Genomic DNA, 11,787 nt, shown 5'->3' with positions numbered 1-11,787 from the left:
TACACAGCAGCAAAACGACGATGAGAACCACGGTAGCCAGGATCACTCCATCTCCAAGTGCGTAGCAGGCGAAATGAGAAATTTGAAGTGTGGAACTAAGGCATGGAACGAAAGCTTGAGCTAAGAGTGTGTGTAGAAGTGGGTGTCTTGTTCTTCAAGGTAGAGCTCTTGATATATGTGAGGCTTTGATCCCTAGGGTATCCCTCTGGTAGTTAGATGCTTTTGCCCTTGAATGAGACTCTTTAAAATAATATGCTCTTGCTCCCTTCTGCTCCTATCGCCAACTTTTAATTCTCCCAGGTCCGAACGACGACTTGTGATTTTTACTTCAATTCAATCTCTTTTGCATCTGTCAGGTCCGGTAACAGCAACTCCTAGGTCCGACAGATTTACTACGCACTGAACTCATAAACACAGATTAGCGCCCCAAATGCACAGAATTTTAACCCAAAACCAATGCATGAAACGAGCCTTATCAGGTTCATGTGTCTTTTACTTGAAATAAGAAAATACTAGCAGTATGTGTTTATAATTTAGCTGTCATGAATATCTGTGAAGATAATGAGGTTGAATTGTTAAGGGTATATATAGGTCAATTTTATTTGAGATAGGAATATATGCGAAAGGGATCACCTCATATTGTTGTAAGCAATGTATAAGGTAATCCCTTCCAGAATATATGAGATTCTGTACTGAGAGCATGAAAATGAAACACATTGTTGAGGATTATTTTCCTGATGAGGCCACAATGAGTGTAAATGTACTTAAACGATGGTTTCATATGCACATCAATAGTCTTGGATGCATGGACACTTGATGTCGTAGGAGTGCACGATAGTGGTACGTCAGCCAATGTATAATGACACTCTAGATCAATTCAACGGTTCCTACACAACGCTGACACAAATCTGATTTTATGTTTAAATTTAATTATTATTCAAATCTGGTTTTGATTTTTCAATATTGTATATTTAATTAGAACCAATTAGAAATTATATTTTTCCTTTTAAAATATTATTAAAAACCAAGCTCAAATACGCTGCCAAAGCGGATTCCCTCGAATACACTAGAAGAGTGCATTTATACTATGGCTAAGCTCAACATTTATTTCATTTGGTCATATAAACTTTATAGGCTAATTTCATTGAGTGATATTAAATGACCATATTATACTTGGCCATATTTAATTTTTTAATAGAAAACTGGATCTGACTTGTAAAATTTAATGCACCTAGAAAGTTTCATCTATTTAGGACTATTCTACCCTTTACTTAATTCAACTAAGGAATTATATTTTATAGCTAATTAGAAGATGTTTACCCTGTTATTTTTGCTTATCTTTCCTTTTCATTTTTTTTGACAAGATTAAGTAAATATACTATAATATGATATTATAGTTAGTTATTGAAATTAATTTTACTGTATAGTGTGTACTAGTGTCGTGTCATGTTTTACACTAATAATAATAATAATAATAATAATAATAATAATAATAATAATAATAATATTATTATTATTATTATTATTATTATTGTTATATGTTGCATTAATAATTATTAAATATGTTAAAATTGAAATCATGAGAATATAAAAGAATAATGTCATGATACTATAATAAAATGTATAATACGAAAATAGCAAAAACATTAATAATAACACAATGAAATTATTATTACTAATAACTTCAATATTTACTAAAATACCATTTCTGGCCCTCAATAATGTGGCTGCATAGTTATATAAAATTACATTGTTCTTCACATTTTGTTCTCTTCCTCATCCTCCTTTTCTAGGTCTTCCCCATCTCTTTCTCCTTTTTCCTTAGCGACTCTCCTACCATGGGACGGAAGAAGCTCACCATGAGGCGGATCGAAAACCCAACCTCCAGACAACTCACTTATACGAAGCGCAAGGAGGGCATCATCAAGAAGGCCGGCGAGCTTGCAGTGTTGTGTGACACCGACGTCGCCCTCATCATGTTTTCACCCTCCGGCCGCCTTGCTAGCTTCGCTAGCAACGAAAGGTTTTCATCTTTATTTATATTTCTTTTCTTTAATTTTTCTATGTTAATTGCAAGAAAAATAAAATAAAAATGGAGTTAGGTTGATGATATTAGTAGGATTACGTATCTAGCCAACGAGGTAAAATTAAACCTTGTCTATCTGAAACAAAATTTAGTAAGAAGATATAGGGTAACGAGAAAATAACTTTCAAATCTGAATAATTTTAAAAGTAAGAAAAGATTTACGATTTTAATAGATCTATGTATATTTGTATATGGTGTTACAATGAACTAATTTTTTTTTTTTAAATTTTTTTTTCCTTGCAGAATTGAGGATATACTTCTTCGATTTGTTGACAGGCCAGATGAGCTTAGAGGAGGGTAAGTTGTAATTAGTTTTTCCATTCATTATTTTTTTTCATGAAATACATTTCTTTTCAATAAGTTTTTTAAAGATTCCTTGCAATTTTTGTTTCCATTGCAGGCCTATCAATCACGAAGAGGTACATACAAATTTCCCACGCTTTCAAAAATTATAGTATTCCAATTGAAGAATTCATCTGTTTTTATTATTAGTATTGACAAATCAATTTTATTTTGTAGTTTTTGTCTCAAAAATTGAAACAATTGAAGTATGAAGGCGAAATGCTGGAGAAGATAGCAGTGTAAGGACTTTGACTTCACTTTAATAAGTTTAAAAGTAAATATTATTCTTACAAAACATAAATTATTGTTATTTTTAATGATATTCTTTCGTTTCTTGACATGGATCTTCGTTCACCTGCTAATTTGCTGGTCAAACAAGTTCAGTATTGAGGTAATTAACACTAACTATTTACATATGTTTCAATTCAATTTGAATTGAAATTTAATTGTGTATATATTATTTTATGGTGTTCTTTTGAGTAATTAAACTTGCTCTTCAATCTTAAAGGTATATCTCAAAAGATTCAATCAAGTAAATTTCATTTAATTATAAAATGTTCTACAATTTTTAAAAAATGTTATTGGTGATTGTACAAACATATAATTGATTTTAACTATATTAATTTAAGTTGGCTAATTACAGGAACTTGAAGAGAAACTGGACAAACTCACTAGGAAACAACGTGAGTCTCAGGAAAAAATGAGGTTGGAATTTTTAATTGTACTAATGTATATTTTCACTTTATTATTTTCTTCATAATTAATTAATTCATTTTAATTTTTAATTATGTGCAGATATTACGAACCTAACATTGAAAAAATCAATTCAGCTCTTGAAGCAGGAGTTTACCAGCAGTTTCTTACAACTGCTATTCAACGTATCCAGACATCAAAGGTAAGTATTTTCAATTATAATGTCGATTTTTACGATTCTGAAATCAGCCAACAGAAATTTTCATTAATTTTTTCATTGATTACAAATTTTAAATGGAATAGATATGAATAAAAGAATAAGGATAGGAACAATTTCAAGTAAAGAGGAAAAGAGAAATAACAATCATATTTACTTTTTCTTTATAAATACACATTCTTGAATGGGAAAGATATTTAAGACTGTATATATGTTATCCAATTTAAAAATAAATAAATATGGTAGTTATTTTACTTTACTTCTTTTTATTTATCTTATTTTCTTGAAATTCATTATTACTTTTTAAGAGGGTACATTTACATTATTCAAAAGAAATAAATGAGAAATATGCATTCTCGATTTACATATTTTCCTTGGATTTGCTTTAAGAGCTAAATAAACTTGAGTGAGCAAAATCCAACCTTATATGCTAAGATAAGTGGAGTGTAGCTTTTGTATATATAATGTTAATTGAACTGAATTCAATGATGTTTTAGTAAAAATTAATAACAAACAATGTGATGTGATTTTAAAACTACTTCATCATTGCATTTGCTATACTTTTTCAAAATTTTAATTTGGATAATTAACTTTGCATTGATCTTGTTTGTAGGCCAAACTGCTAGGCAATCAACTTGGTCACGAAAAGACTGAAAATGTTGAGGTAACACAATATTTGATAGGAGTATATTCTTTTATTATAACATGTATATATATGTTGATTATTTAATAGCTCGTATCAATTTTATCAACAAATTGAGGCTGACAAGAATTAGGGTTTGTAACCAGATCATTTAATCGAAGATTCTAATTTTCATGATTTTCGAATCAAATATCTGACAAAATTTAATTCGCATTTGTTTTATATATTATCTTAGATATATGCACGTTTGTAAGTTTTTGTATTGAAGATAACCTTTCTTTTTTATGTACAGAAAGTGCAATAAACATGAGTATTTGTTGCAAAGATACCTTAAATTTTCAATTTATCTATACACATATACCTAAAGCTCCTTTTGGTATACGGAATTGAAGGCGTGGAGTTGGATTTGAAGCCTTCAATTCCAAATCCAATGTTTGGTATCATAAAAATTCTTAGATTTGGATTGAATTACAATTCCAAATCCTCCAATTCCACAATTTGAATTCTATGTCAAAGGTAATGGAATTTCACATATTTGTTAAATTACACACACACTGCACACATTCTCACACACACATTCACACACACATTCACGCACGTCGCACACATGCACATTCCTACACACATTACATGTAATATGTATATTGTGAGTGGTGTAGTGTGTGTGTATATTGAGTTATCTATGTGTGTAGTGTGTTTTTAGTGACTGTGTGTAGTGTGTGTGTGTGCTCGCGCGCGTGAGCGTAGTATGTTTTTAGTGAGTGTGTATGTGTATTTAATGATTGTGCAACATGCGTAGATGCGCGCGCGCAATTTTTCGAATTCAATTCCTTCCAATTCAATTTCAATTCTGTGTACAAAGGATTTGGAATTGATTTTCTTTCAATTCCTTCCAATTCAATTTCAATTCCAATTCTGTGTACAATATCCTAATTAAAATTTGTAGTACATGAACAAAATTTATATTTTTTTAGGTGCAGGCAGCAACGATGCAAATGGATGACGCAGTTTCGTTGACTAATCACTCTGTTGAGGGAAACCATGCCCGGTAATTTTTATTTATTTTAAAATATAATATCATATATGAATAAATTATCAAATTAAAATTAATTTTTTAAAATTGATTTTTTAGGATGAGGTCAAATATGGATGAAAATCAGAATGGATCAAGCTCAGGGCCTCATCTTAGCCTAGGTATAATTGATTCACATAAGATGTGGAATAAGTCATGGAACATATGAGGTGTCGAGGTTTGAGTGTTGCGATTTTAAAAACAAATACTGTAAAACAATGATTTTATTTTTTTTGAAATATGCCATTGCAAGTACTATGAAAACTCAATAACTATTGTCGTGCATAAATACTCGTAAAGAATAGACTCGGCATATTATAAATTTCTAATCAGTTATTCTTTTCATATTTAATCTGCCATTTTCAACTATGATATGCATGATTTATTTATTCAAAATTTAAATAGAGGTTGAGGCGATGTATACTCAATATTCATTTACTACTTGACTACTTGAATAGGCTGAATTTTTTTTATTGATATATTACTTGTACAAAAGATAATAATTAGGTCGTTGGTTTAACATCAATTATTTTTTTCACTTGCGAAATTTTTTCCTTCTTTTTTTCACTCATTCGCCATTGTTGTTTCTTTCACTCTTGCAAAATTAGATTTATATTTCTAAGTTTTTCGATTTATATTTACAAAATTCGAATTATGTTTTCAGTTTTTTTTTATATTCAAACATTGATATTATTCATGAAATTGTATTTTTCTACACTTGCACGCGCTAGTTGACTTATTTTTAGTGTGACATATTCGTATATGTTCACTTTGCATTTTGTAATTATATATTTTTAACTCAAATAAATTAAATAATACTACTACTACATTTTTCTTTTTATCAAATATGACATTTAGATAATACTATGACGTTTGATAATACTCCACGAGTATTTGGGTAAGTTATCTTTAAATTTCTGAACTTTTGCTAAATTTTAGTTTTGCATACCAGATTCAACATCATCTACAAATTACCAATCAGTCGATTAGTTCTAATTTTGCACCTAACTATTGATTTATTCTGATTATGCAACTAATCGAGATTTCAGCACTAACATAACTTGATAGCTTACTTATATGACATTATCGAACGTCAACCAAAACTACTCATGTTTTAAACAATGAAACAACATCATATAATATTAAATTATATAATTTCATGTGTAACTCAAATAGTATCATAAAATGAGCTCATTCATGGCCAAAATTGTTAGTTCATTCATGGTCAAAATTGTTAGTCTAGACATCTTTAATGTGTGTGTTTTTCCAATTTGGATATCTAAAATGTTATTTTTTCATAAAAAGTTCACATTTTTTTATCAATATATCCTATCCATAGAGTAGCTCATTTTATTTTGTGTCAGTCCTATTCAAATTGCGAAAGTAATTAAATTGAAATTTTATCAATATTACAAATTTTCTCTATTCGGCCCAAATCTACAAAATTATATGATTCGAGATTTAGAATATCACCCTAGTCTATTAATACTTCCCTTTTCAGGTAACGTTGAAGTTTTTCATTTAAAATTTGAATCCTATGATGTTATGCGGGATGGGCATTTTCAATAGATTATAGAGTATGGTTCATGTGTTTTTTAATTGAACTAAGAAAATGCTAGTAGTATGTGTTTATAATTTAGTTGTCATGATAACTGTGAAGATAATGAGGTTGAATTGTTAAGGGTATAGATAGGTAAATTTTATTTGAGATAGGAATATATGCAGAAGGGATCACATCATATTGTAGTATGCAATGTAAAAGGTAATTTCTTTCGAAATATATGAGGTTCTGCGATGTGCATTGAGAGCGTGAAAATGCAGCACCTTGTTGAGGATTATTTTCCTGATGAGGCCACTATGAGATTGCTCAAATGGGCCAACATAGGCCCAATTTCATAAAATTAACATAAGAAAGCATCTTTTCTAAAGAAAAAAAATGGTGTTGCCGCCTTAAGCTAGATTGAAGATAGGGAAAGAGTGCGAACGGCGTGTGGTTAGCAACCAGCTACCTTGGGGGGGGGGGGGGGGGCGGGGGTTCCAGTGCTGGCCAAGCCGTTGCTGGAGCAGTGGCTAATTGGCCCTTAGTGGTTCCTTCGGTGTTTGACAATGTATATTAGTTTAGAAATAATAATCTCTTATATCTCATCTTTCAGTAACCAACAACAAAGATTTATCTCACTATGGTCCTTTTAATGTTATACTGCATTAGTGTTATTCGTCATCCTAAGGTTGGTGATTTTAAGATTGACACAGTAACCTTCAATGATAGTAAGCAGTGGAGATTCAGCTGAACGTGTTTCTCCGTTTATGGATTAACTAAAATTGGAAGTCAATAATACGTCGTCATTTTGCATAGGCTTATGTTATTGTTGAGGAAAATTTTATTAACTTATCTTTTCCCAATAGAAAAAAAAATTATATTGACTTTTTAGCAAGTCAAAAGTGAAACTATACGATAACAAGATGAGTTTAATGCAAAAAGAGGGCATCTACTAAGATTTTTCATATTTCAATTAGTTATACATTGTTATTTTATAATTTAATATTTTGGAGTTGTATGTTCTATTATTCGTACATACCCACATTTAATCTTAGATGGATATATGTGTCACATATCAAACTCTTATGGCGTACTGTGTCTTGTTTTGTTGTATTATTGCGTACGGATAAAGAACATACAAAAGCCACATTGACGCCGATACTTTTGAGTCATTTAATTTTTCTTTGTCGTATTATTATATTATTGTATCTTTCTGATACATATGTTGTATTGTTAAGTGAATGTGAGATTGCTACATCACATTAGATCTTACATATAAATGATACTCCCTCCGTCCCACTAGAATATGCACTCTTTTCTTTTTAGTCCGTCCCACAAGAATATGCACTTTCCAATTTTGAAAACTCTTATCACTCTTATGAGGTGGGTCCCATTCTCCACTTACAATTCTTTGGGGACGGAGGGAGTATGTTTTGTCGTATTTACATTTCTTTGTTGTATTGTTATATTTTTTGTGTGTTTCTAATATCTTCTGTTGTATTATTAAATACACGCGAGATTGTGTCATCACATTAGATCTTACATATAAGTGTTATGATTTTGTCGCATTTTGCATTCTTTAGGTCGCATTGTCATGATTTAGATTACCACATTGCATTAGATCTTAAATGCAATATAATGATCTTGATAAAGTAAGATACAAAAGCCATAATTTCACGATGATACTTTTGACGTAGTTAAATTTTCTTTGTCGTATTGTTATACTAATGTATCTTTTTGATATCTTTTGTTGTATTGTTAAGTGCACTTGAGAGTGCGACGTCACATTATATATTACATATAAATGATATGTTTTGTCGTATTCTCTTTGTCGCATTATTATATTTTTGTATGTTTCTAATAGTATATCTTATGTTATATTGTTAAGTACATGTGAGATTGTGTCATCACATTAGATGTTACATATAAATGTTATGTTTTTGTCGCATTTTGCATTCTTTATGTCACATTGTCACACTTTAGATTACCATATTGCATTAGATATTAAATGTAGTATAACAATCATCTGATAAAGTAAAATACAAGAGTCATTCGTAGAAGCTAATGGTTTGTCGCATTGTTATGTTTTGTACATATATGATCTCTCTTGTGTAGAATTATTAAATACGCATGAGATTACCACATAACATTAGATCTTGCATATAATCAATGACGAACCCAGAAAATATATATCGTGGGGTCGGATACAATGCAAAAAAAAATATGTATAAATTATTTAAATACTAATTATTTTAATTTTTTTAAATTTTTAATTTTTTATTAATTTTTTAAATTTTTAACAACAAACTGAAAACTATAAATTAAAAATATTCATAAAAATTAAAGAAAATCAAATCACTGAAGTGTTTTATAGTAACATTTTTTTAATATTTCATAATATAATCTAAAATCAAACTAAAATTTTGATCTATATTTATACTTAGCAGTTAATATAAAAATCAAAATAAAATAATGCAACCAGCTTTCCACCTTTCCGAATAAATAAGGAATAAAAGAAACAAGCATAAGAATTGTGAAACTTGAAACAATAATAAAAAAAGCTTCTAGGTTTAACACACCCGCCGCTTCTTCTCAACCTTTCTCATCTGCCGCTTCTTCTCAACCTTTCTCTTCAGATTCAAGCTTATCTTTCTCCTAATTCCTTATAATTTCTTGTCTTAATCCATTTTCATTTATCAATTGGTGATATCCATTTCTCTCTTCCTTCTTAAATCTCTAATTTTGTGGGGTCGGATGAGGAGTTGCGCAGTGGCTCGGCAGCCATTTGCAGAGGTTTCCGGTGACACTCATCGGCGGATGGTGGGGTCGGCCGACCCCACCTGGGTCCGTCGCTGCATATAATTATTATGTTTTTGTCGCATTTCAATGTCGTGTGCAGTAGTACTATCATGTTTTTATTCGTATTTTGTCCTATTGTTAGACACGTGCGTGTGAGATTCACCATATTGCATTAAATTTTATACTCATGCATTTACGTGCGTGTGAGATTCACCATATTGCATTAAATTTTATACTCATGCATTTAATATAGATACAAAGGTTGTACTGAAAAAATATGTGTAATTGATTCAAATGCTTATTTATTAATAATGTTTATGTGTGCTTGAATAATGATTTTACTAGTAATGCACAAATAATAAACAAAAAAAAACATATTTATACCCTTTGAAAGATAGAAAATAATATTTACGAAATTCACATGAAATAAAGCCGTTGGAAAACCCCTCTCACATTTAAATTTCATGTTTAAAACCAAGTGCTATACAAATCTAGTTTTGGTTTTTCAATATTGTATATTTAATTACAATCAATTAGAAATTATATTTTTCTCCAAAAAGAAATATTAAAAAACTAGTTAAGCAACACTTATCAACCAAATCTCAATAACACAACCAAAGCAAATTCCCTCAAATACACTCGTATAGCGCATTTATACTATGGCTTAGCGTAACATTTATTTCATTTGGTCATACATACTCTATTGGCTAATTTCATTGAGTGATGCTAAATGGTCTTATTATAGCTGGCATATTTTGCTTTTTAATGTAGATAACTGGATCACACTAATCAAATTTAATGCACCTAGAAAGTATAGGCTATTTAGGACTATTCTACCCTTTACTTAAAATGTGATACTGTATGATAATTTAAAAATTAACAATCTTTGTTAATAGTGAGGTGTGAAATAATATGGTACTATACAAATCAATGTGTAAGAAATAGTAAGTCAATAATATGAATAGTATAGTACAAATTTACAATTCATCATCAGTTAAGGAGACCTTAGATTCAATCGAATTTACATTTCCTTATTGAGCTCTATTTAAATAAATTTGAATTTTGATCAACTGAATCAAGCCCCCAATGGATAATGTGAAACTAATTGTAATACCTCAATTATATATGCGAACTACTGTAAAAAAAATAAGTACTAATATAAATTAAACTAAATTAGTAAAAAATAAAAACAAGATTACGCATAATATAGTAAAATGTAACTGAATAGCAAATTATTATAAAATTAGAAACATAAAATCAAATAATATAAGAATTGAAAAGGGAATTATAATTCAGTAGAAAGGGTAATAATGTCAATTTATTTGAGCATTAAATAATACAATGAAATTATTACTATTCATCTCTTCAACATTTACTAAAATACCATTTCTAGCCCATAATGTGGCTGTATAGATTTACCCTTTTATTTGCATAAAACGCTACAAAAATCACATTGGTCTTCACATTTTGTTATCTTCCTCATCCTCCTTTTCTAGGTCTTCCCCATCTCTTTCTTCTTTTTCGTCAGTGACTCTCCTACCATGGGACGGAAGAAGCTCTCCATGAGGCTGATCGAAAACCCCACCTCCCGACAACTCACTTATACTAAGCGCAAGGAGGGCATCATCAAGAAAGCCGGCGAGCTTGCAGTGCTGTGTGACACCGACGTCGCCCTCATCATGTTTGCACCGTCTGGCCACCTTGCTAGCTTCGCTAGCAATGGAAGGTTTTCATCTTTTTTTTTTCTTTTTTTTTATGTTAATTGCAAGAAAAAAAATGCAAAAAATGGAGTTAGGTTGAAGATATTAGTAGGATCACGTATCTAGCCAACGAGGTAAAATTAGTGCTTGCCTATTAGAAACAAAATTTAGTAAGAAGATTTAGGGTAACGAGAAAATGACTTTCAAATCTGAATAGTTTTAAAAGTGAGAAAAGATTTACAATTTTATAGATCTATGTGTATTTGTACATGGTGTTACAATTGAACTATTTTTTTTTTTTACTTGCAGAACTGAGGATATACTACTTCGATTTGTTGACAGGCCAGATGAGCTTAGAGGAGGGTATGTTGTTGTTAGGTTTTCCATTTATTAATTTTTTTCGTAAAATACATTTCTTTTCTTTAATTTTTTAAAAGTTTCCTTGCAATTTGTGTTTCCATTGCAGGCCTATCAATCACCAAGAGGTACATACAGATTTCCCACGCTTTCAAAAATTATATTATTTCAATTGAAGAATTCATCTGTTTTTATTATTAGTATGGACAAATAAATTTTATTTTGTAGTTTTTGTCTCAAAAACTGAAACAATTGAAGTATGAAGGTGAAATGCTGGAGAAGATAGCAGTGTAAGGACACTTTGATAAGTTTAAAAGGAAATATTTTTCTCACAAAAC

General features: G+C 30.1%; 3 protein-coding genes across 3 annotated transcripts; all 3 read left to right on the top strand.

The window, feature by feature from the left end:
• The first annotated feature begins 1,838 nt into the window (after positions 1-1,838).
• LOC148932272 (agamous-like MADS-box protein AGL104) lies at positions 1,839-2,671 on the top strand. Its single transcript, XM_089063993.1, has 4 exons — positions 1,839-2,023; positions 2,330-2,383; positions 2,487-2,505; positions 2,606-2,671. Exons 1-4 carry the CDS (start codon positions 1,839-1,841, stop codon positions 2,669-2,671), a joined length of 324 nt encoding a protein of 107 aa, XP_088920119.1.
• A 96-nt stretch (positions 2,672-2,767) lies between these two features.
• Positions 2,768-5,300, top strand: LOC125193702 (uncharacterized). The gene is made up of 7 exons (XM_089065050.1): positions 2,768-2,797; positions 2,937-2,960; positions 3,072-3,133; positions 3,224-3,323; positions 3,952-4,002; positions 4,956-5,029; positions 5,114-5,300. The coding sequence occupies exons 1-7, from the start codon at positions 2,768-2,770 to the stop codon at positions 5,220-5,222; spliced, it is 450 nt and encodes a 149-aa protein (XP_088921176.1). The 3' UTR covers positions 5,223-5,300.
• A 5,633-nt stretch (positions 5,301-10,933) lies between these two features.
• On the top strand, positions 10,934-11,743 carry LOC125193696 (agamous-like MADS-box protein AGL104). The gene is made up of 4 exons (XM_089064208.1): positions 10,934-11,118; positions 11,402-11,455; positions 11,559-11,577; positions 11,678-11,743. The coding sequence occupies exons 1-4, from the start codon at positions 10,934-10,936 to the stop codon at positions 11,741-11,743; spliced, it is 324 nt and encodes a 107-aa protein (XP_088920334.1).
• Positions 11,744-11,787: the final 44 nt, after the last annotated feature.

The sequence above is a fragment of the Salvia hispanica genome, chromosome 2, assembly GCF_029641045.1.
Source record: "Salvia hispanica isolate PSC_SH4W2 chromosome 2, Shi_PSC_v1, whole genome shotgun sequence".
NCBI classification, from domain to species: Eukaryota; Viridiplantae; Streptophyta; class Magnoliopsida; order Lamiales; family Lamiaceae; genus Salvia; species Salvia hispanica.
The sequence above is the reverse complement of the archived record's forward strand: the minus strand, read 5'-3'. Positions and strand labels throughout refer to the sequence as shown.

Coding starts and splice junctions, on each gene's coding strand:
- LOC148932272 (XM_089063993.1), top strand. CDS start 1,839: ATGGGACGGAAGAAGCTCACCATGAGGCGGATCGAAAACCCAACCTCC. Junction 2,024..2,329: donor AGCTTCGCTAGCAACGAAAG/GTTTTCATCTTT, acceptor TTTTCCTTGCAG/AATTGAGGATATACTTCTTC.
- LOC125193702 (XM_089065050.1), top strand. CDS start 2,768: ATGGATCTTCGTTCACCTGCTAATTTGCTG. Junction 2,961..3,071: donor ATCTCAAAAGATTCAATCAA/GTAAATTTCATT, acceptor GGCTAATTACAG/GAACTTGAAGAGAAACTGGA. Junction 3,134..3,223: donor GAGTCTCAGGAAAAAATGAG/GTTGGAATTTTT, acceptor AATTATGTGCAG/ATATTACGAACCTAACATTG.
- LOC125193696 (XM_089064208.1), top strand. CDS start 10,934: ATGGGACGGAAGAAGCTCTCCATGAGGCTGATCGAAAACCCCACCTCC. Junction 11,119..11,401: donor AGCTTCGCTAGCAATGGAAG/GTTTTCATCTTT, acceptor TTTTACTTGCAG/AACTGAGGATATACTACTTC.